The sequence below is a fragment of the Strix uralensis genome, chromosome Z, assembly GCF_047716275.1.
Source record: "Strix uralensis isolate ZFMK-TIS-50842 chromosome Z, bStrUra1, whole genome shotgun sequence".
NCBI lineage: Eukaryota > Metazoa > Chordata > Aves > Strigiformes > Strigidae > Strix > Strix uralensis.
Window position 1 is genome coordinate 37,598,580 of NC_134012.1, and position 25,502 is coordinate 37,624,081.

The 25,502-nt window shown below is 41.9% G+C and overlaps 1 protein-coding gene across 7 annotated transcripts in view; it reads left to right on the plus strand.

Moving 5' to 3' along the window:
* The first annotated feature begins 451 nt into the window (after positions 1-451).
* Positions 452-25,502, plus strand: part of FOCAD (focadhesin) — a 132,820-nt gene continuing 107,769 nt past the window's right edge. For 4 of the 7 annotated variants that reach the window (XR_012627224.1, XR_012627225.1, XM_074857086.1 and 1 more), the window contains exons 1-7: positions 454-576; positions 4,417-4,521; positions 4,958-5,046; positions 7,994-8,068; positions 9,619-9,773; positions 14,628-14,732; positions 24,300-24,401. Coding sequence is in view for 5 of the 7 variants with exons in the window: in XM_074857086.1 (XP_074713187.1) it covers positions 4,990-5,046; positions 7,994-8,068; positions 9,619-9,773; positions 14,628-14,732; positions 24,300-24,401 (494 nt within the window). In the remaining 2 variants the exon portion in view is untranslated. Of the gene's footprint in view, positions 577-4,416; positions 4,522-4,957; positions 5,047-7,993; positions 8,069-9,618; positions 9,774-14,627; positions 14,733-24,299; positions 24,402-25,502 lie in introns of all 7 variants that reach the window. The other 3 variants (XM_074857087.1, XM_074857088.1, XM_074857089.1) reach the window with 3 other exon arrangements.

Consider the following 25,502-nt stretch of genomic DNA (forward strand, 5'->3'; position numbering starts at 1 on the left):
GCATTTCAGTTTGTGTGTACGTAAAGAAGAGTCCGAACCGGGCCCAGTACTACAACTGATTCATGTTCCGCATTCCGCGCAAAAGTCAGGGCCCAAAGCGCCCGGGGGCGCAAGCGCATCAAGTCGAGCCAAGCCCCACGGCCGAGGAACGGCCGCCAGGCTCGGCGAGGCCCGGCGAGCCTGCCCTCACGGAGCGCTCACGCAGCACATCACGGAGTCGCATCCCGGTGGCTCAGAGCCGTCTTGCTACAACAGCACCCTGGAAAAAAACCGCCGGATTTACGAGACCGTGGACAGCACCGGCCGGGCGGCCGCCCTCCGCGGCCGCCGTCCACGGCCCCCTCAGGTGCGGCCCCCTCAGGCGCGGCCCCACCTGGCGCCGGTGCCGCCCCCGCTACCGCCGCGGCCGCCCGGCAGCCAACGTGCGTGCGCATGCGCCTTCCGCCGCGCAGGCGCCTTCGCGGCCGGGGGGGGGCCAAGTCTGACCCTGGGCCCAGCGTTTGTTTTGTGCCGGGGAGCGCGGGGGAGGCGCTGCTGGAGCCAGCCGGGTCGCGAGGCGAGGCGAGGCGGGGTGAGGTGAGGGGTGCGGAGCGGAACGGAACGGCGGGCGGCGGCTGTGCTGGCGGCGCGGGCGGGGATGGCGTCGGGGATACACTGGCGCCGAGGCGGAGGACGCAGGGCCGCGGGGCGGGCGCTGGGCTCCCCCTGCGCCTGGGCGGCCGCGAGGACCGAGCCGCGGCCGGGCGGTGGGGGTCTGCCGCTGCCCCGGGGCCGCTCCTCGGGCGCTGCCGGGATCTGGCCGCGCTGCGCCGGGACGCGCCGTGCGGCCCCCGGCGAGGCCTGCGGGGGCTGTCGGCGCGGCGGGGGCAGCGGCACGGCGTCAGGCCAGCAGCGAAATATACTCAGTTGTGGAGGGGTTTTGTTTATTTTTTTACTTAAACCTGGTTATTTTGAGGAGTTGTGAAGTGCCGCCCATATGACGCACAAGCGGTGGGAGTGTTTGCAGTTATTCTCTGTCCACTGGTTTGGAAGGAAGACGGATTTGAATCAAGTCCTTAACAATAAGCAAAATGCAATAAATGTAGGAAACGCGATCTAAGTGCTCCCAGCACTAAGAGTTTTCTGTTATTTAGCTTAGCTTATCCTGTCATAATTACTTTTGGTAAACTGGTGTGGACCGGATCTGAAGTTGTAATGGCATAACAACCCCTCTCTGATTCAGTTGTCTTAACAATTCTTGTCCTCCTCGGCATTAGGATGCTGTATTGGGTTTGCATGGCAAGGTTTTGGTAGCAGGGGGGCTGCGGGGGTGGCTTCTGTGAGAAGATACCAGGAGCTTTGCACATGTCGAATGGAGCCAGTGCCAGCCAGCTCCAAGACAGGTGCGTCACTGGCCTAGGTGAGCAGACAGTATAGTCAGTGGAAAACTGGCTGGATGGCTAGGTCAAAGGGTGGTGATCAGTGGTGCAGAGTCTATCAGACTGTCAAGTAATGGTGTCCTGCAGGCATCAGTAGTTGGCCTGACACTGTATAGTGTCTTTGTTAATGACTTGCATGATGAGATGGAGTGCAGTCAGCAAATTTATGGCCGATGACGAATTCCACAGAGCATTTAAAGCACTGGTAAGTAGTGTGTTCCTCAGGTGGACCTGCACAGTCCGGAGAAATGGACTGATGGAAATCTCTTGAAATTCAAACTGGACCAGTGCAGGGTCTTGCAACTGGAACAAAATAATCCCATGCACCAATAAAGGGTGGGGCTGACTATACAGGAAGCAGATCTGCAGAAAAGGCCCTAACGGAGTGGCCTAGTATACACCAAGATGAACATGAGTCAGCAGTGCAGTGTGGCAGCAAGGAAGGCCAGCTGCATCTTGGGCTGTATTAGTAAGAATGTGACATGTGTGACCATGATTTTTCCCCTCTGTGTTACACTTAGGAGATAGCATCTGGAGTGATACACCCAGAATTTGGGCTCCCCAGTACAAGAAGGACAGTGGAGCAAGTCCAGTAGGGGCCGCCAGGATGGTCAGGGGTCTGGAGCACAAAATGTAAGAGGGAAGGCTAAGAAAGCTGTGCCTCTTCAGCTTGAAGAGGGGAAGGCAAAGGGGAGATGTTATGGCAGTTTGCAAGTACCTGGTGGGAGCATGCAGAAAAGATTATGTACCAAAATTCCTATTAGGTATTAGGAAAGCTGGGGTTTTTTACCATGAAGGTTGTTGAATATTGGAACAGCTTGCCCAGGGAGACTCCACTGTTGGAGGTTTTCAGGACTTGATTGGACTTGTCATAGAGCAAGCTGGTCTAATCAGACCAGTTTTGATGAGGGAATTGGACTAGATGACATCTGGAGATCTTTGTTCCAACCTAAACTCTGGTTCTGTGATCTTTGTTGGGAATAGTAAACAGGGGTATGGATTTACTGAGGAAAAAATATGGCTGACCCACCTGATGGCCTTTACTAAAGGATAAAATAACTGGATTTGTTAGACAAGGGGAGAGCAGTAGATGTCGTCTACCTCAGCTTGAGCAAGGCTTTCAACATGGTTACCCAGTTATCCACAGTGTTCTTGTGTCAAAGGTAGGATGTTTGCCCACTGGCAGGGCTGCCCTCTAGACGAACTAGAGCAACAGGCTCTTGTGAACCTCAGGAATTTCAGCAATGACAAATGCCCTGTCTTGCCGCAGGCCTTACAGTACAGGCTGGGGATCGGCTGGCTGGGAGCAATTCTGGGGAGATGGCCATGGGCCTTGGCCGGCAGTGCCCCAGGCAGCATGAGCCAGGGCACAGCCTGGGGAGCCAGGTTAGGGTGGGATTTATCCCCCTCTGCTCAGCACTCTTTAGACCTCATATTGACATGTCCAGTTTTGGAACCCCCAGTACGGGAGGGACACTGACCAGCAGGAACGAATTCAGGAGAGACCACTAAGACAGTGGGGCTGGAGCCCTTGCCCTGTGAGGTGAGACTGTGGGACTGGGTCTGGTTCAGATGGGAGAAGGGACAGCTTCAGGGGTACCCAACAGCAGCCCTGGCACCAATGGGAGGGGAATGAAGAAGACACAGCCAGGCTCTTCACAGTTCTCTGTGGCTGAAAAGCTCAGGCTAGTGATGATGGAAAAGCTTTTATCAATCAGGACAGTGCAGTAAGGTGGTGCCTTCTCTGTTAAAAGGTTTTCAAGCCCTGATGGGACAGGCTCCTGAGCAACCTGGTCTGACCTCATGGCTGAACTTCCTTTGAACAGGAGGTTGAACTACAGTTATCCTTAGGTCTCTGCCAACCTCAATTACCCAGTGATCCTGTAAAATTTCCAGGCATTCCATATGCACATGCAAGTGCCTTTGCTGAGGGTGAATGCTGAAGTCTGAAGAACTGTCTAGATGGTATTCAAATACATTAAATTGCATTGATATAGCTGTTGCATTGTAAATATCTTGTAGACATTTTAGTGTAGGTTGATTGAAGTTGAGGAATTGTTTCTGATGGGGGGGCAGTAGACTTCTAGTCTGCCTGAAATAACTAATTTGTGCTTCCACTGAAAGTATGTACTGTGCTTCTAATGATGCTCTATTGTAGTTTCTCCTTTCAATATGAATAATAAAAATTACGTGGTGGCAGATAGCATATAATTCCAGTGTGTTTGTGTCAGAACTACCCAGGAAGAACCTTCCATCATTTTGCTGGTTGTTAGGTAGAATTAGAGGGGGTTGTTTTTTGTGACTTGATTGGTGTATATATAAATAGGTTGAATGTGCCTAGATCCACTGGAGTTATTAGACATGCTTAACAGATCTAGGTATGTCTGGAATTGTTTGCTGTACCAATCAGATTTCTTTTCTAAAAAAAGCAAGATGTCAATTCTAGTTTAATTCATTTGTTATATGGACACCTATTGTGTCAAAATGCAATTAATTCTATTCTAAACCAATACAAAACTAGTCTGAGTGCAGTTAACAGGGCTTTTTTCTTCCTAAACTTTCAGAAATGTAATTCCCAAGTATTTGGGAATATTTTGCTGTTTAACTGCCAGGAATTTATATTCGTTGAGGTAGTAACTGTTAATTTTGAGTTTTCCTGATGTGAGTGGTATTTGTTATGGCACCTGCTGCATTTGCATGTTTCTAGGGTTTAATTCTGTCTTTTTAAAAATTAAGTGGCAAGATTCTGAATGCATTACACTGATAGCATGTCTTGAAGTTGGTGTCCTGTGCATGTATATGTTTTCTCAGTGCTTATTGCAAAGGATTATGCTTAGGTTTTCAGCAAGTCCTAGGTGTTTTGTTTTTTTAAGGAAGCCATCCAAAGTGGCTGGAGGTGTGTTTATGGCAAACTGAAATGTTTGAATATTTGCTGTTGGCCATCAGTTTCATTGCTGTTCAACAAGGTAAACTGAGTGCTGATTTCTCTCCAATTTAGGTTCCTCTGTGCTTGTGGGTGCCTGCATAATTCAACTTAGGGAAGTTTTGGTTTTTTGTCAAGTGTTCCAGCCTCTAACTACAGTTACCATTTACAGTCTCACAGGTGGGTCTTTTGTTTACTTCTGGTTTTGCATGAAATAATTGCAAAATTCTCCACAAATTTTTCATTTTAAATCGTGTTTTAGAAACTGTGAACACTCCTCTTGAGCTGTCCCATTTTCAAGTCAATGAGGTACACTTAAAATGCTCTCAAGGCTAAATACTCTCAGAGTACATGTATGCTGTGCCATATGGAACTGTGATTTGTTCCAGCTTTAAGAAATGTCAATCACCCATTCTTTGTGCAAGACCAATGAGTATTCAGCATTTCCTGGGTTTAAGCCCATAAAGCAAGGTCATATGGTAGACTGAGGAAGGGGAAGAAAGTGCTTTAATGCTTACATCTGCTGTTAAGTACAACATAAATCTTGTTATTTTTTTTCTGGCAAAAAATTCTTTGCTAGTCCTGAGTATATTCCTTTTTTTCATCTCTCTTGCAGGGTGAGAGTTAGTGTCATATGACAGAGCCAGAATGTTGGATGACATCAAGAAGCAGCTTGAATTTCCTAATGCAGTTATTCAGTCACAGGTAATTTTTTTTAAAAAGCATTAAACAAATTGTCTGTGAAAACCTTTGTTCCAAGGCCTGCTGCCTGACTAAAAAAAAGTGATATGGAAGACTTTTTTCTTTTTTTTTTTTCCCTCCAGAGGCAGAAAACAGCAGAGGTAGGGAAGTTAGAAACAAATGCTAATTGCCTTCTCTGTGTAGTCCAAACATTGGACATAATTGCTCATCACTGTAAAGTCTCTGCAGGAAAATCAAACTTTCCAGGACTGGAAGGTTCGAGTGGGGCCAAATGGTTTTTAGTGACCCTGTGATCTCAAGAGAAGCCAGGAGTTACGAGATATAATGTGTGGGGTTGAAATACTTGACAGTACTTTATAGAACTGTCTAGGACTGATCTGTTGTCTTCCTGTGTGATGAGAGCTGATGAACTACTGCAGTCTTCTTTGTCATAAAAGAAGAACTGTATACAGCTACACTGTGATCAGCAGACCATACACCTTTATTTCAGATCCATGCATTGGCTTCTGATCGTGTTCACTGAAACTTTCTCATGTGCATAAAGTGTTTATCATAATATTTTTAATGGACAGGAAGGAAGAAAGTAATAAGCTCTGTTTAAAAAATACACCTTCTTGTTTTGGCAATCTTTCATTTCAGTACTAAAAATATATCTCTTCAACTGTAAGATCATTAATGTCCATGTTTTCTTCCTCTTCCTGTTTTGAATTCATCATTAAATATATAGCCATTTGTTTGATGGAATAAGTTGATGCGAATGTAGTCTGTGCAACCTGGTGTCTCTGCCTTTTCAGTTCAGTCTGCGTTGATTTAAAATAATTAAGTTTGAAAGAGAGACACAGAAGTCTTCCCTTGTGATCACCTTGGCATTTGGAAGAGGAAGTCATGTCCCTGAACACTAGAGTTCATCTGAGGTCTAGTAAAGTGTCTTCTCCTGCAGATGAGTTCGTGTTGTTACTAGCCTTGATGAGTAGGACTTGGCATCTTTGAACCCGTTCACTTTTCTTCAGTGCAGAATAATGTCCCTGTGGTACAAGTATTGCTGAAATGTCTTAGCTCATCACTACAGCTGCACATCATTAAGGGCTACTGGTGTGCTTTGGTTGATTTTTGTGCTGTGCTTTGGTTGTTTTGATAGTTTCCACTTACATTCTGTGATCCCTGAAAAGCACACCGTAATCTTCAAACTATCATCAGGCCAGGATTCAACTTCATGACAGATGGCATCTCTTCCTGGGACCGACCTAGACATCTGCTCTGCAGAGCTTGTAATCTACACAGACAAGGATCAGCGAAGTGAGGAATTTGAGCATAGTTTTGTAGGTCAGAAAGTTTTACTGGTGAATCAAGTTCTTGGAATGCATTGGGCTAATCTACATTTTGAGTTTCCTGTATAGCTCAGTGCAAAAGCCACCTTCTACTGATAAGCCCCTTTTCCGCTGTAATGAAAGTGTTTTAAGGATCTGGGTATGAATTAATTTCTGAAGTTCCTTACAAGCAGGAAAAAGGAAAAATAATAGAAAATTCACTTGGAAAGTACACTAAAAAATACCCTGTCTGTGTGGGGAACATGTTGTTGCTCTTGCAATGAGGTAGCTGCAGAGAAGCAGACAAATACCTGAGTCTGTCCGATTTTCTCATTCTGTTTTCACAAGAGTAAGATTCCCAAATAATAAACTGTCTTTTTAAGTCAAATATGTTAGAGTACATATCCAAACCTTTGAAAGGCATAATCCTTGTAGTTTAGGAAGGTTTAAAGTGTCATCTTCCCTCGAAATGTGAACGGTTATGTCAGAGTGCTACTGCTGTGTCAGAGTCCTACATGTCAGGGTAGCAACTAGAATCTAAATGAAGTGTAAATAAATCCTGAATGGAGAAAGAACCTGAAAACATTTAGATAAATCTCTTCCCGTCTTTTTATACACTAACAAAACAGAAATATTACTATTTTTTTCTTTCTGTCTTCCTAGTGTACTTTTTCCAAAACATTTTTGTGCTCTTGCTATGAAAAGATGTCTTTCTGTCTCTCACGAAAAGGGTTTTCTGTGTAGCAGTATCAGTGATTATGAAACAAGACAAAGTAAGGCATTAGAGGTGAGTCAGAAAACAAAAGCCTGAATTCAGACATCCTGAAACCTTTAAGGGTGTTTCAGTATTTCAGTCCACATTTAGATTTTAAAAGGCAGTTTGAGGAAATCAGACATTCCTTCTCTTAAAACAGAACAACATACTTAATCTTAAACCTCAAATGAACAAATCTGTGCTGTTCCCTAGAACTGAGGCCGTCATTTTTTAGAACTGAAGCATTTTTTTTGAGGACCTTGAAACTTTAAATTTAGTGTTCATGATCTCTGCCACAGAACAGCTTTATGAAGAATACAGTTAACTTCAAATACTTGTTTAAAGTAAGTGAAACATTTCTGGCAGTAGAAATGCTAGGGGATATCATAGTATGTTTGTCATCAGTGTTTAACAAAAGTTGTGATGCAAAAATTTGGGCAAGTTGTTTAGATTTGCTGTGTTCCGCTTCCTCTCTTGCTTCTGTGCCCTATATAGTAAAGGATTTAATAATTACCAGTGCTGTTAAGTACACTGAGATCTGCACACCAGTGGAGCTGTCTATTACAGTTGATGCATTAAAATATCTGCAATTCTGAGTATGTACCTGATTGTAATCTTGTAAGAGGTTCTGTACGAAGAGACTCTTGGATCTGTGTGGAGCCCTATGGAATTTTGTTTCTCTTCTGCCTCAGGATAACAGTAAACAGTAGTATGCCAGTGTTACAGATATTTTTTGGCCCTAAAACATATTTCAGCTTCCATACCAGTAAGTTTGGTATTTCAAATCGTGATAAAATGATCATATATAACAGCAGTAACAATTCTTTCTAATAGAGAATTGAAAAATAATGCTTGATCTGCATGTGGTTTTTTTCTTTTTTTGTTTTAGGCAGTGGGTCATCTGATTGCCACAGTACTGAAAGAAAATGTTTCTTTGGAGAAGATCAGACAGGCATCTGACCAGGTCTGTGGCATTCTTTCACTTCTGTCTCCTCTCCTATCCATATGTGCTTATGTTTTTCTTTTGTTTTCCATTGCCCATTGTGTAATTTTAATAAATTCTAGGAGTAAGGTAACAATATGTGTCTGGGTGTACAGGTGGAAATGGCAGATCTCTGGGATCAGAAACGCAGTTTTACTTCCATCAGAAGTCCTAATGGCCAAAGTCTTAATTCTGCAGAATACCAACATCTAGCTATGCTCGTTTTAAGAGTGTTTTATTTGAGTTTATTTATGTTACTGCAAGTGAAGTGCCATATGGTGAGACATTTGTCACTTGAGTAGGAAAGTCTTCCCCGTTACTATAAAAACTGCAAAAAGTATGGCATTTCACATACCTGTACTGTTGTTATATTTCTTATTAGCTAAGTAGAGCTTACATTTCTTTGGGAGAGCATGGTGCAAAGGCATGCTTTGTCTCTTAGTTGAGTCAAGCTTGCTTAAGTGCAGATCTGTGTTGTTAACTGAGAGGCATATGAAATGCTGGCATTTGCAAGTGTCACAGCAGTGTAGGAGAGCTGTTAGTTAGAATTTGCTCCTCCATTTTTCCTCCCCAAAAGCTTACTTGTACAGAAATGAGCAGAAAATTGTGGATTTTCTCCCAGTTTGAAGTCTTAAAAAAACCCAAACCCAAACTAGCAAACCCAGACCTGAAAAGTGCTGAGTTTTGCTGTGAGGGAATGTTGAAGGTGTGTAGTTTCTATAACAGAAGCTCCTCCAACAGTCTTGATCATAATAATGTTCCCAGATGACATCCTGTTTTGAGCTACAAGCTGACTCTTCCCATTTGCTGCCCCATGAAGGTATTAAACTGAAATAGAGCAACACTTTCTAAAATCCTAAGCAGCAGAAAATTGAGCTTCTTAGACATTACAGGCTCCATTTTTATGCAAGAGCATTTTGCAGTGTTCACTGGTTTAAAAACATTCATTTGTTTAAAAACATTCTATTTGGGAGCTACAAGTCAGCAAACTAACCTCTGAATGCAAATTTAGCATGAAAACAAGCAGCAGTTTTGATGGATACTGCCAAATCTTTGTGCTTACTAGCAAATGGAGAGAACTGAGGACTTCATATGGTGAGTAAAGGTGACTTACCTCTGGATAGCCCTTTGTATGCCTGCCTCTAGCTGTCTGCACTACACCTTGCTGTAGGCATAGCTTGGTGTAGCAGTTCCTGAGTTGTCTCCAGTTACATCTTGATCTTTTTACAGAAAGTGAAATTGATGATAGCCTACCTGCATAGGCCCAGCTGAAAAATTTACCTGCCTTACTCTTTTCTCAGAGACTCCTGTCCTTACTCAGGGCACAGGCAGTATGGGGAAGGATAGTGGGAGCTGTTGTGGGTAAGGCCTTTCTTAGGTATAGAATCTGTACCCCAGCTTCCGCTCTTGTGCTGTCTCAGACTTCAGGAAAAGCTGCTGAGCAGATTTTTATTTAAAAGTGTGTTTGAGATGAATGAAGAGAAATCAGCGTCAGCCTGCTTATTGTTTGTGTCTTGTGCTTTTTACTTCAGACTCCTGCTCTGAACTTGCTTTGGGAGAAGTGCTGCAGTGAGAATGTTGCCTTGCGAACAGCTTGTGCTGAGGGTTTGGTGGCACTTGTTGCAGAGAAGCATGCTGAGCTCGACTATGTTCTCCATGGAGCTGTCAACATAATTCCCTCAGCAAGGTAGTGTTTGGTTGCCTGATTTTGTGTCTTTTGTCAGCTGGTTATTATTGCTTTTCCCTTGTAAATACAGGGGAAGAGGAGAGGTTCTGTGATGACAGTATCTTCAGATAAGCTGTGGCATTAAGGACTGACATTGCCCAGCTACTTTGCTGAAGGCTGTTGATTTCATTTTGGCAGTGTGACAGTGTGGGTCTGACTTAAGAACTCACAGAGTATCCTATGCATGTAAGCCTAAATGGTTAGCAGTTCAAACTAATGCTCTGAACTTTGAACTGTGGAACCTCAGAAATCAATGCACTGCATAGTTTTGTTGCCTCTATTGTGGGGAAGGGGGAAGAAAATGATTGCCACTTCCATAATGGGAGAGGGAAATAACTTCCTAATCAGTCTGTCCAAATAACTAGTTGCTCAGATAGTGTCACCATAAGACTGTGGGTGGGGTTTAGGAGTGCTGGGAGAACCCAAGTCCTGTGGGATAAGGTGGAGGGACAGTCTCAGTAGCTGTGACTTGCAGACTAAGAAATGTGAAATTGCTGTTCAGCTAAGGGCTTGTTACAGTATCAGTGGTTTATAAGGAAATGAAATGTAAATGCAGTTTTGTACTTCAGAAAATAAAAAGTGTGAAATGGAATATTTAGGATTGAGTTAACTCTGATTTTGTTTTTAAGATTATGTATTGGAAGGGCTTGGATCTGCCCCATTCATACTCTGCTTTTTCCATGTGTGAAATGAACACACATGACTGACGGGTATAGTAAGTGCTATAGTAAGTGCTGGCGAATTACTTAGGAACCTTTTTTGTATTTTTGGCTTCTTTCTTCCTGCCCTATGCTGCCATGATTCAAACCACATCCACTGTGAATTGCAAGGCAGGGTTTTTATGACCTAATGTGGTTTAAACGCGGCTGGCAGCCAAACACCATGAAGCTGCTTGCTTACCCTCCCCTGCCCTGAGGGATGGGGGATAAAAATTGGAGGGCTAAAGGGAGACTTGTAGGTTGAGATAAAAATAGTTTAATAATTAAAATAAAATAATAATAACAATAATAGAAAGTACAAATGAATAATGCACAATGCGATTGCTCACCACCCACCGATATCCAGCCTGTTCCCAGCTAGTGGTCCCGGAAAAAAAACAAGATCCCAAAACCACAATCCAGGAAGTGAGAAAGAACCCCTTCCTTCCTGGCCAGCCCTCCTCTATATACTGAGCATGACGTTACATGATATGGAATATTTAATTGACCAGTTCCGGTCCAGTGCTCTGGCTGTGCTCCCTCCCAGCTTCTTGTACACCTGCTCACGGGCAGGACATGGGAAGTTGGAAAGTCGTTGATCTCTTAGCAACAACTGAAAATAGCAGTGAATCATCAACATTCTTCTCATACCAAATCCCATACTGAATCGAAATCACAGCACTATTCTAGCTGCTAAGAAGAAAAATTAATTCTATCCCAACCAAAACCAGGACACCTGACCACACAAGTCTGTGGGTTTAAAATGTTTGTAGCTTCAGGAGCTGATTAAACTGACAGCTTCAGATTGATTTATTTCAGTGCTGATACTTTTTTTTTCTTGTCTCTTTTAGAATTGTAGCCTGCTGTTTGTTATCCTCTTCCCTGCTAAATTTTCATCCAGGTTTGCTCTGTGGCTTTGCACTGCTGTGTGCACCGTGTCTCTAAAATAAAGTAAATATGAAATCAGCAGCCAGTGGCAGCTAGCAGGAAGGCACTTGCAACTACTGAGCACCTTTCAGTGCTAAATGGAGTTAGGTGAATGTTTTATTGGCAAAGACTGCTCATGTTGTGTTCTTGCTTCTCCTGTTATGATTAATTTAGCAGGGGCTTAGTGCACCTGGTGGGTTTTATTTTGTCAGGTGTATCAAATACTGCATGCTAGGAAAGACATTTTGGTTTGTTGGAGTGAACATCCAATACTTATCAGAGTTGAATTGTGATGTGGTTCACACTATCTGCATATACAAATGGGAAACTATTTTTACCTTTCTGGTGCATCATTGTACCATAACTGTTTCTTAGACCCAGTGTTCAGTCTCCTCTGATGTCCCAAGAGTTTAAACTTCATGGAATGTCATATTTGTGTCTGTGTATGCATATATGCGAAATATGTATACATGTGAAAAGAGATACATGCATATTTTTAACATTGGTCTCCAGCTTTCTGTGTAGAAGATGAAGGGAAAACTCTGACCTCTATTCAATAATGAATGAGCATAAATAATCAAGTAAATCTATTAAAAACCTGTGAAACAATGGATTATTGTAATCTTTAAGAAATTGTCAGAAGGATTTCCATGTGTATGTATGTTTTCAGAATGTTTTTATCACCTGAGCATCCATGCCTGTAGGAGGTGGGGAAATCCTTGCAATATGTTATGCCATTGTGCTGCTTGTGTTCAGGAGCTGAGTGCACAGCTTAAAGCAGCCATTCTTCCCCTACCTCCTGCCTGGGAATTAGGGCCAGCGGTACAGTGGTTTCAGAACAGGGAAGCTTGTTTTCTTGAGTGTTTTATGGTTTGTTTTTCCCCTCACTACATAATTACCCAGCTGAAGCTGGGGAATATGCTAGCAAATTCCCATTTAACTGACTCTTTACACCCTTGAAGTATCTAAAAGGTGGTTGTTCAGTCTCTCCCCTATACCCATCAAAAACATTCTCCTTCCTTCTTTGTCTGTTATGTTGACTGTATTGGGATTTGATGCCTGCTACATGCCCTCCTGTTGGTTGCTTTGAGCAAAGTTCTGTAGAACCTAACGTTTACTTGTATAGTCAGATTTCAGTGTTTTGAGAGCCATGTGTCATGACAGCCTGTCATTTTAAAGATTACAGGCACATCTTGTAACTGGTCCGTTTTTGGAAGAAAGAAAGAAAACAAGCATATTCTGTCAGTTCTGATCTGGGTCAGTGTTTTCTAGCACTGTTGGCAAAACTATGAAAGGCACAGAAGAGAGAATATACTACTTAGCCTGTTTCTGGAATATGAAGCTTAGCGCTTACTGGTGGGGAGATCCACTGTGGGAATCTCTAGATATTCCCTGGTGTGCCATACCAATTTATGGTAAAGAGTCTGTCTGCAGGTGGTGATAAGTATAGTGAAGGTCTGGCAGTTGAAAGTGGTATTTTCCTGTGTTCCCATTTTCTTTTATGAAAGTTTTTTAGGTTATGATTCTATAATCATATGATCCTTTGCCTTTGCAATTTTTGAATCTTCAGTAAAGTATTTGTAAATATCAACTCACAATATTTCTTTGTGATTATATGTTGTTACCATAAATTGTTGTGCTGATGCTGGTCCAGCCTGTGTGTGTAAACGCCTGTCTTTTAACAGTGTTCACGTAAAGTCTCGCTGGTTTTTGATAGAAATTGCTTAAATTTGTTCAGGCTTTTTGGTATGGCTTAAAATCTAAATGTATGTATATCCGTTCATAATTTAGGAAGATATTTGTGGAACATACCGCACTCTATGCCAGTTAGATTACTATCTCAGTTTGCTCATGTGTTAAATGAGGATGATGTTTGGTTTGTCCTGTGAGAAGGTTGCATAAATTCTGTGTAATTTCTTGTTTCCAGCTCACCATCTGAGGAGTTCCTGCAGTTTTTCATTCACAGATGAAGAAGTGGAACTACAAATAAAATAGATTTCTTAGATTTTTTTCCCTTTAGGAAAGAAAGAAGGAGGAATAGTAAAAAAAATAAAAAATAAACAAAAAAACCCCCTGCACCCAATTCTCTTTTTCCTTCGTTATCTTGCCCTGTGTGATACAAGTGATTTTTTGTCAGGTGACAATCTCTTACAGTTATACATTGTGTTAGCTCCTTCTGTTCATTATGTGAATAAAGTGAGGAGTAATTATGGTTTACTGATGTGAGTAGTAGAGTTGAGGATGATGAAGATGCAATTGTATGGCATGTTCTAGATGAAAAGACAAAGAATGAACCATGAGTTTTTTTCCTCTGCTTCTAAATTTTCACCTTGTGAAAGAGTGTTTCATTACAGAATCCAGGCTATTTTCTTGATAAGGGATTGTGTTGGATCTGGCTTGGTCTGGTTGGAAAGGTGTGGAAAGCACTTAATTATGAGGAGGAGAGCAAAATTTTGAAAGTTGATGTTTAAGCTCAGCCAAGCAGTAGTAAGCTCTAGAGTATTGAGCTCTTTTCTGCATGGTCACAGAGCTTTTCTTCCTCCCTTGTGGTGGATGTCATTAATTTCATTAGTGTCTCTCCAGGAGAAAATGGGAAATCCTATCAAAATTCCAGAAATACTGCTGCTTCTTGAATTTTCCTGAATAGTAAGTTAAACAGGAGGAAGGAGGGAGACAAAATAGCTGCATGTGTCTATGTAGTGCTTGGCTCCTGAGATCAAAAGTCACCACAAACTAGATGTCTCAAGTGTCTTTTCTGACAATGTGATTTCTCTTGCTTTCTCTTGCTAGACAGTGGCATGGTTGAAATTTGTGTATGATGCTGGATGTTTACCTCTATGCTTGCATTCAGAGAGGAGCTGATTTTCTGGTTTTAACATATTAAAAGTGCCAGTTTCACTTAAGCTGGGGACAACAAGTGAACTTGTAAGATATGGTAGAAGCAAACCATCAAAAGTTTTAATTGATGCATTAATTATTCTCTCCACTCTTTTGCTCGTGTGAAAAGGAGAACAAAGACAAGTGGATGCAGAATTTGCCCAGAATTGTGTAGGAAGACATGAGAAAGTTCTTAAGGATCACTCAAGGCTTCTTGAATGTCAGTTTTGTTCAAGGGTTCCTCCTCTTATGGAGGAATCCACTAATATAACTACATATGTGACAGGCATGTATTTTTTTTTTTTGTCAACAGGAATGTGCATGGTTTAGTAAAAACTATTCGGAAATTACTGCAAATTCAGGCTACTCAACTGGAAAAAGATGGAGATGAGGCTGTTCAGAATCTGTATGGAATCAGGTTAGTTTCACATCGATTTTATTTAGAATCCAGAATAACTTTTTGGCTGATCTCCAGAGAAAATGTAGATTAAGTGTTGATACCGGCTTTCAGTCTGTCTGTTTGGTTTTTTTTGTCGTTTCTCTCTCTCTCCCCCCCCCCGCCCCCCCACTGTGCTGGTGATCAAGCACTGTCACAGGTTGCCCACAGAGGTTTGTACTAGATGATCTGAGGAAGTCCCTTCCAACTTAGATGATTCTCTGATTCTGTGATTTTTTTTTTTTTTTTTTTTGGTTGAAAGTTTTAAGGACTTTTATAGTACAGGGATAAGATTGCCACCATAAGCTCAAAAGGGGCAATGGCAACAGGAAGGCTGTGTGCAAATATATACTGGGACTTGTTCAAATGCGGTAGCTGGATGATTGCTAATAGTCCTTTTAATAAGTCTTTTATTTTAAGACTATGGACCACTTCTCTCTCACTTGTTTTTCCTGCTTTATTTGTGTTATCAAAGTAATGTTCCTGAATGCTTTTACTGTTAAAAGTGGTTGCCATGTAAAAATAAATGATTAAAGATGTATCCAGAGCTACTCATATAAAGCTTCTTGTCATGCAGTATTAGCCTTCCTAAGGGGACATCTTAGTGACTTCATCCAGCTCTTGAGAAACCATGAGTCAGTGCTGACATTAACAGCTGCTGTTGTATCTTTTCTGGAGAAGGTCCCAGACTGGTAGATGTCATGAAAATTTTCCAAGTTGCTTTTTATACAGTTAAGAAGTGTCATTGTAGCAAGCTGTAGCTATAATGCTTTAAGGATATAAAAGGCACTATTTGCAAGACAGGAACCATATCTTCACTTAAGCAAAGTGAAATAGTGAAGAAAAGTGAAACAGACTTCGAAGTCCTGAATGCACTTGCCTTCCTGAAATACTGTTTGCCTATGTTTTTACTAGCTCTATCAGTTCTTTCTACAAAGTCCACATTCTAACAGAACAGAATTGAAAAAGTAACTAATGAAGGGTACTAAGATGGTACTCTTTTGGAAACTTTCTCTTTAGTAGTAAACTTATATAAAATCTCCTGGTAGAAGAGATTAAATTAAAGCAACTTAATCTAAGCTTTGTGTGAAAAAGAGCATTGTAGAATGCGGCTGGAATAAGAAATAGCCTCTCCCCAGGAGGGTGAAGAAAGATAATTACACCCCCCCCATCCCACCTACCAAAGAAAAATTGCTGATAGCATTCAAAGAAGCTGAAATTTGATCGTTCAGAAGGGTTTAAAGTAAAGTAATAGAGAACTGAAAATAAGCAGCAGATTTAGACTTAGCCAATACTTTGTTTTTTCTTTTGCTTTTAGTTAACTTTAATGAAGAGAGAAGTCAGATCGTTTGACTTAGACTGTCTAGTAGGTCAAGGCCCTGTGATGTGAATTTTGATTTCTAATGTACAGAAAGGCCTGTCTTTATTCAGTGACATTACATAACAATTTTTGTAGTTGCGTTCTATCAAGTGCTATTGACTTGATTTCTGAAAGAAATAAGAGTGTATGCAGTAACTCACCAACAGTAACCTCCTATTACAGTGTTCATATATTATGCTGTCAACTATGCGGAAGTATTCCATATGGAAATCATCAGTGAAGAATCAAAAAGCCCTAGTTCTCAAGTAGTTTGCTATTGTCATCTCACTTGGGACATTGTAAGACCGGTATTACAGGGTAACAACTAAATTGGTTTAGACCAGTGTTAATTTTGGACAATAGAATTACTTTTATAACACTGTTTCTTGTAATGATGTAATATCATGAACAGTTCCTGAAAAGAAACGGGAGAGAATAATGTCTTGCAGTTTTGGGAGTTTTGTATAGTTATGTTGTATTGGGTTTGGTTGTGGTGGAGTCGGCTTCCCCATAGCAGCCCTCCTAGTGCTGTGCTTTGTATTTGCAGCTAGAAGGGTGTGGATAACATACCGGTGTTTTGGCTACTACGGAGCAGTGCTGTCTCTGCAACCCACTCCCACCCCTTCAAAGGCCAGTAAGGTGGGGGTGGGCAAGACTTGGGGAGGGGACATAGCCACGATCGCTGACCCAAACTCACCAGAGGGATTTTCCATACCATAATCATGGTATGAATCATAATCAGCAATAAAAGCTAAGAGAAAGGAGCTAGGGGAGAGAGGGACACTGATTAATAAGGCGTTCTGTCTTCCGAAGCAACTCCTATGTGTGGTGAAGCCCTGCTTCCCAGGAAGTGGCTGGACATTACCTGCTGATGGGAAGTAGAGAGTTTTCCTTTGCTTTCATGTATGGCCTTTGATTTTCTTTATTAAACTGCCTTTATCTTGACCCACAAGTTTCTCATCTCATTTTCTCCCTGTCCTACTGAGGAGGTGGAGTGAGAGAGCAGCTTGGTGGGCACCTGACGGCCAGCCAACATCAGCCCACCACATAGGTTTTCTGATTTCATCTGGTGAAGCCTATGTGGTTTTAATACTGAGATTCTCCACTTTCTGTAAGCAAATTAACCTTGGAAAATAGAGAAGCGATTACCTCTTGTTGTGGTTTGAACCCAGCCGGCAGCCAATTGCCACGTGGCCAGCCATTCACGCCCCCCCTCCCCGGTGAAATAGGGGAGGGACAAAAAAGAAGAAATCCGCAGGTTGAATTAAAAAATTTACCAATAGTAACAAAAAACAACAATACCAATAGTGAGTCCAAAACACGTAAAATGCAGCAGTGGCTTACCAAGCGCGGCGACCGGTACGCAGCCCGTCCCCCCCCAGCAGCGATCCGACTGCAGCAGAAAATCCCCCACACTGACCCAGAAACTGAAGACGGCGCGCGAGAAAGAGCCCGCGTCCGCCTGTATACTGAGCATGGCGTCACACGGTACAGAATGCTCCAGTGATCGATTGGCCCGGCCCTCTAGCTGGGCTCCCTCTCAGCCCAAGGAAAGTTAACTCTATCCTGGCCAAAACCAGGACACCTCTGTTCCTACAGAAAGTCAGAAATGTTCTTTTTACCTTAGTAAGTCGGTAGAAGACTGTGTTATATATCACTGAATTTGGGGTTTCCTATTTGTTTCTGTAAACTGTATAAGTACCACTGGTTTGTTTTGGTTTTTAGTAACTAATATTCAAATGGTGTATAAATACCAAAATAGAGGTGCTGGGGTTTTTTTAAGTTATGTGATTTTTTTTTAATTCACATATGGGATGATCTGCACTTTTTGTTATGAAGTTAGGACCAGCTGTAGCAGAGACAGAAGTAGTCTGCAAGTAGGTCTCACTGTGGATTGGAACTTAGCATTTCCAGTGGATTTCTTATCTCATCTGGCATGAAGTTGTTGATTTCCTATGCGTATTAATATAGCTGTCCACTAACGTAAGCTTGAGCAAAACTGAGCGGGAGGGTGGGGAAGAGGGATTTTTGAGGAGCACTTGTCAGCATTCTTGGTCCAAGAGGGTTATGCCATGCATGTATGAAACTTGGGCTATAAATTTTTGCTGAAAGCTATTAACTTTTTTAATGAACTTGTCTAAAATTCTGGAGAGCTGCCAACTTTCTGAAAACAAAATTTAGAGCAGGTAGAAAAATGCTTTAAAAATGTATATTTTATGGAGTAAAGGGCTATTCCGTCTTTCTGAAAGGGCCAGTCTCACAGCTGCATATGCAGAAAAGTATGTTGACTGCAGACACTGTTTCCTCATACAGAAAAGCAATCTGCCACTGAATTTGTGCTCCAAATCAGATTGGAGCTCTCTTGTGTTCAGACATGTAACAAAAAGGTTGAGATGACCTGAAGGTTAAGAATAATTTTTGTTTCATTGTTGCCCCTCACGTAAGATAAATTTTGTTTCCCTAGACATGTGTTTACAGGTGGATAGCTGCTGTGTCTGCTTGTATCCTGAACTCACTGACAGTAATTTAGGGTAGTAGCACTGTAATGTCATTTAAAGATGTGCATTTTACAGTGCTTTGCTAGTGATTCTTAGTGTTGACAATAAATTCCATCTACACACTTCCTTTTCCTATCACTAAGAGCATCAAATGGAACTTTTTCAGGCTGCGCATTTTGGTGTTTTTTTATTAATCACTGTTCACTGTGGAGCCTAGCTGATTTCTTTCATAATCAAGTTCACTGCAGTTGTATTAGTTTCAGAACACAAAATCTGTCATAAAAGGCTTGCTTTTTTCCTGGATAGTAAGCCATTATAATGTTAGATTTGATGTGTCACATATGCTGACTTCATGAAGGTTTCACTGACTTAATTGTCATAGGGGTACTTAGATGACTGGAGACATATTCTTCTCATTAGGAAAGGTAATTAACTCTTAAAATATGACAAAGTGTGGTGGTTTAGCCCCTGCCGGGGTTTGAGACCACGCGGCCACTGCCCCTCCCTTTATACAAAGCCCCAAGACTGAAATAAGGAGAGGTTTAATACAACAGTGCAATAGCAACACAACCAACAACAACAATAACAATAACAGTAATAGTGATAGCAATGAACAGAGCAAAATAGCTACCAAATACAGCAGTTTGAAGCACGATGTACAAAACCACGAGTGCACCGCGCTCCCGCACCAGGAAAATGTGACCTGCCAGAATGTGACGTCCTCATGGTATCTGAATAACCCGGCTAGAGCTCCCCCCACCACTGCTGGGGAAACTTAACCCTATCCTGGTTAAACCAGGACACAAAGGTATTGAAATAAGCAGCTGCTGTAACTCTGTCTATACAGGCTATGTACTTTCAAGGTCCTGGCATGGTATGTGAACAGTACTTGTAGCTTGCTACCTGATCCTGTCTATGTTCTTGTTGGATTCAAGTGATAGTCAACAAGTTTTTTGCCTCTTGCATGTTGTCATTTTGGAAAGTTGCAATGATGCAATAACCTCAGCCTTTCTAGTCTTTGTACATAGATTGTAAAAGACTGTAAAATACAGAATCAAGGAAGGTGGACATATGAATACCATGTAAGTTAACAAATTTCAGAGAAATAAATGTGGGAAGTGCCAGGCAATATGAAGGCCAGACCTGTAATACATGGATACTTTGTGATCTTAGCTACTACGTGTTTTCTGAACCTGCTTCAAGTAGTCCATCACATCAACCAGTTTTCTGAAAATCCCTGTGTCTTCCAAGTTATATATTTGCCTGAATGGAAACACGCCTCTTTGGAAGAAAAATTGTTTGAGGAGCAAAGGGAGAATGCAATGTGAAAAACAAAATCAAAAAAACCCCAAAACAAGCCACAAAAAGACTGTCTTCTGAGCTTGATAAATTGTTCCAGTAACTGATTCTTCCTCCGTGAAAATACGTTCTCTTTATTTCAGTCTGAATTTACCAGTTTTAGTTACCAACCTCTGATCCTTGTATGCTAGCATGACGTTTCTTGTTGTATGACATTTCTGTTCTCAATTAAGGTATTCAGGCTGCAATGACAGTATCCCTTAATCTAATCCTTGTTAGCTTGTACTTACACAAATGTGTTTTTTCCAGGCCTTCATGAGACAGCCATGAGAATAATTAAACTTCTCCAGATATTAAAAATCTGACTTGAAAGATGGGCACTGGAATAGGAGCATAACTTGTAGATTGAGGGAAATGATTATGCTTTTTCCCTGTACTTACCAGATGGTATGTGGAGTATGTGTCCAAGAAAGAAGTGATTAAGTGGAGCAAGTGTAGTGGAGGGCCTCTAGGATGGTCGTAGGGCTGGAGCACATGCTGTTTGCTGTGGTAATTAGGCATGTTTAAGCTGGAGAGGACCACTTGGAGGGGACCTAAAAGCAGCCCTCCCAAGGACTGAAGAATATATAGAATAGAATAGACTGTTTCAGTTGAAAGGGACCTACAACAATCTGTCCAACTGCCTGACTAATTCAAGGCTGACCAAGTTAAAGCATGTAATTAAGGGCATTGTCCAAATGCCCCTTAAACACTGACAGGCATGGGTCACAAACCACCTTCCTAGGAAGCCTGTTTGATCACTCTCAAAGAAATGTTTCTTAATGTCAAGTCTGAACCTCACCTAATTCAGCTCTGAGCCATTCCCATGAGTCCTGTTGCTGGATCCCAGGGAGAAGAGACCAGCACCTCCCTCTCCAACTCCTCTCCTCAGGAAGTTGTAGAGGGCAATGCAGTCACCCCTCACCCTCCTTTTCTCCAAACTAGACAAACCCAGAGGTCTCCGACGCCCCTCACAGGACATTCCTTCCAGCCCTGTCACCAGTTTTGTTGCCCTCCTCTGGATGCATTCAAGGACCTTCACATCCTTCATAAGTTGTGGGGCCCAGCACTGCACACAGTACTCAAGCTGAGGCCACACCAATGCTGAATACAGTGGGATAATCAGCTTTTTTGACCGGCCGCTTAAACTGTGTTTGTTGCAGCCCAGGATGCAGTTTGCCCTCTTGGCTGCCAGCGCACACCACTGGCTCCTGTTGAGCTTAAAGTCAACCAGCACCCCCAGATCCCTTTCTGCAGGGCTGTGCTGTAGCCACTCCTCTCCCAATTTATACTTGTGCCCAATGTTACTTCACCCTAGGTGTCAAGTCTGGCATTTCAACTTGTTAAATATCATCCCACTAGTCATAGCCCAATGCTCCAATCTACCCTCTATCCCAGCTGAAACCAGAACAATCCCTCTGCAAGGCCTCTTGTCCTTAAGAGAGTCAACAGCAGCTCCCAGTATGGTATCATCAGCAGTCTTGCAAATCATGCATTCAATTCCTGCCTCCGGATTACTGATATTGAACAGAACTGACCCTAGAATTGAACCCCGAGGAACACCTCTGGTGACCAGTTGCCAGTCACATGTAGCCCTGTTCGCTACACCACCTTGATCTCTGCCCTTCAGCCAGTTCTTCACGCAGTGCACTGTGAACCCGCTCATCCCACAGTTGGACTACTTGTCCAGAAGGATGCTGTGAGGGACAGTATCAAAAGCCTTACTAAAATCCACAAAAACTACATCCACTCCCTTCCCTTCTTCCAGTAGGTGGTTGATGTTATTGTAGAAGGATTCGGATTACTTAAACAGGATTTTTCCTTTGTAAACCCATGTTGACTGTGCCTGATGATTGCATTATTCTTTAAATGCTTTTCAGAAATACCCAGTATAATCTTATCCATAATTTTTCCATGAATTGAGGTTAGACTAACAGATCTGTAGCTTCCTTCGTCTTCCCTCTTGTCCTTGTTTTAGACTGGAATAACACTGGCTAGCTTCCAGTCACCAGAAACCTCCCCAGACTCCCAAGACCTTTGGTAGATGAAGAAGAAAGGTTACCAAGATTGTAGAGCCTGTTTGTTGGTGGAAGTACAATGGTTGGTGAGCATGAGTTTTAAGCCAGGAGTCTGACTGCGTATAAGGAAAAAGGTTTCACTGTAAGCACTGGAGTAGGTTGCATAGAGAGCTGAGGTAAAATTTCTCTACACTGAATACAATGTTGAAGTAAGGTGGCACCTGCGACCCTGGAATTGTCCCAGTCATAGCATAATAAAAAGACTTCTTTAGGTCTTGGACTCTCTGCTCCCTCCCAGGTTTTTAAAACAACAATAACAAACAAACCAAATAGCATTATAGTCAAGGAAGTCTTTTAGAAAGGATTTATATTACTCAGTGTAGTAAGATTAACAGTCTATCAAGAAAACTACTATTTTTTTCACTGCAGTGTTCCATATCTGCTATCCTTTAAGTGAGATAGCTCACATTGCATGAAAGTCATTTGGCCTCTGAACACCTGCAGGAAGCCTTAATGTTATGTTAGAGATGTGTGTATGTTGTGCGTGTGTGTGTGTGCTGTCCTTCTCTTTTTTCTCTTGTTTTTTTTTTTTTTTTTAATTCTCACTGTTTTATTTAAAAAGCATGGTAAGTGTCTGAAAATGAGGCAGTCTCTCTTAAGATGTACCACTTCAGTTGGTGGGTCTCAGGTCATCCAGTGCTGTATAGGTGAAACTGACTGGAAGTCTCTCTGATATGTAGCACAGGTTTGTGGACATGTGAACAGGAAAGATGGTTAACCAAACTGAAGGTGATGGTCTGCATCATCTGCGGTTCCTAGATTTATGCTGGCCCTCTCTGTGGCTACCAGTCTTGTGTGGTGTGCAGCATTTTTTGCCTTGCCATTTCTTTGGATTGCCCTGCTCTCTCATGTGTTTGGCAGATCTGTGGGAATCATCAAGTGTTCTTCCAGCTTGGAAGTATCTGATTGTCTGCTGTTAAACTGTTGGTATCCCAGAGAAGAATCTACACTACTATGCTTGTAATTGGCTGAAGCAGGAAAGGAAACTGGGGGAAATAAGGACACTTAGCAGTCAGGTGGGAATAAAGGGGCCAGTGAACAGCAAGGACATGGGTGAACTCCAGAAGGAGGTGATGGAGGTAACTGATGAACCTGCCTTCACATCACCAGTTCTTTCTAATTTCCCATCTCCAGGAAATTCAGTGTTCAGACTCTCATATTCTGCTTTTCTTTCTTATGCTAATTTACTCTAGTTGAATGACTTTGGTTTTGTTTCTGACAGAATGACAGAATAAATTACATACTTCAGGCTCCCCTCCTGCCCAGCTTTTTGTCCACCTGCAACTGCACAAAGGCAGTCACTGATGCGAGCGTTACACTGATGCGAGCACTACACAGTGCTGTAGATGGCCTCCACTCATTGGCTTTGGAGGTGGGGAAGGTGTTGATGATAGATTCATCTGAGAAGGACAGTTGACTACTATGCCTCAGTGACCTTTTCAAAAGCAATCATTGTCAGAGGGCTGGCAGTAAAGCGGAGGTCTCTACGTATGTGGTATTGCCAGCCTTTGTCCTTTCCTGCTTCTTTCACGACCTAAAAAAACCCAACAAAAAGTAAATAAGTTGGGAGCAGATTTAAATTAGTAAGTGGGCTGACGGTTACCTTGATTGGTCTGAGGTGCTGAAGATTTGTACCCCTCATCCTATTACTACACTCCCTGATAAAGAGTCCCTCCCCATCTTTCCTGTAGGCCCTGTTTAATTACTGGAAGGCTGCTATAAAGTCTCCCCCTCCATCTCTCCTCCCCCCTTCCTCTCTCTTCCCCCCTCCCTCTCTCCTCTTCTCTTGGATGAATAACCTCAACTCTCTCACACTGTCCTCACAAGAGATGTGCTCCAGCCCTCTGATCATCATCATGGCCCTCCTCTGGACCCGTTCAAGCAGGTCCATGTCATTCTTATGTTGGGGGCCCCAGAGCTGGACACATACTTCAGGTGGGGTCTCACAAGAGCGGAGTAGAGGGGGAGAATCCCCTCCCTCAACCTGCTGTCCACACTTCTCTTGGTGTAGCCCAGAATACAGTTGGCTTTCTGGACTGCGAGTACACAGTACTGTCTCATACTCAGTTTTCCAGCTGCTAATACCCCAAGGTCCTTCTCTGCAGGGCTGCTTTCAATCCACACATCACCCTGCCTGTATTTGTGCGTGATAATACCAGGTAATACCAGGGGGTTAAATTTTCTTATTTCTACAGCTGCTTTAAATTTGAAGATAGTTATTTTGCACACTCACTTTCTGCATTATAGATCCAAATGTGATTTCTTTGTATTTCAGGAACACTCCTCATCCATTACTCAGTGTACTGGAAAACAGACCTGATTGCTGGCCAGTTCTACTGCAGCAGATAACAGTATTTTTCCATCAATGTCCCGAGAGGTAAATGAATGAATAATTAAAAAACAGCAGATGTAGATAACTTAATCCTATCAATATAATATAACTGTTTTATTGAAGGCAAATGCAATGAACGATAAAAATTCTGTCTTTTGAAGAAAAATTATAAAATTTAGTGATACCATTTAAAGAAATGTAAATAAAATACTAGAATAATATATCAAAACCCATTTTTTATAGTTTTTTTCTGAACTCTTTTATGCTGATGTAATTTTTATGGATGTGGAAAAGTTGGTGCAAAATAGATAGCGGCTTTGGAAATTTTTTTTTTAAAAATAAGCAATTTTGATTATTTGCTTTGTCAAGATTTTGGCTGCTTTGTCAAAAAGGTGACTAGTATGCAGGTACAACTACAAAATGATGAGATCATAAAAGGAAAGCATAGATGATTATAACTCACAGTAAAGGATGAGATCTTTAAAAATGATGTATGCTGCTTGTTTAATAAAAAAAATAATCATTGACACGGCCTTATTATAAAATATCTTTAACAATGACCAAATATCCAAGCTGCCAACAGTTTCAACATTTCTTCATGCTTACCTCCAAGGAACTTGTCCAATAAAACTTCAGTGTAAGATATCAAATGTTGTAGCAGCCTTAAAGCCAGATGTTTTCAGTGATTTTACACCTATATGTATGCTTTTCAGATAAAAACGATGTCTTTTGTTCTCTTTTCTGGAATACTCATACAAATCCAATAAAGTAGTAGTACAGTGAAGTTGACTTCTGTATTCTGTTGCTATGAGTAAACAAGTAAGTTTTTTCTTCTCTTAAATTTCTAGTGGGCCTAGACTACATGATCAGCAGTAAGACTGTCAAGCAGAAGTGTGTTTTATTCAGTTCAATTGATCACAGTATTTTAAAAATACTGTTTGCAGACTTGTTCTTCCACTCAGCTGCTAAATCTGGGATTCATGAAGAGTTCTGTCAGATGTCTGAAAGGGAGAATGAACTGGATTTTTTGCTGGTGGCTTGTTTTGAATTAAAGCAGAAGGTTTAGTTTGCTGGAAAGGAAAATGTCTTAAACTTCCTTTGCTGCTTCTTGTGCAAAGGCTTCAGCATAATAAGGTTCTAGACTGA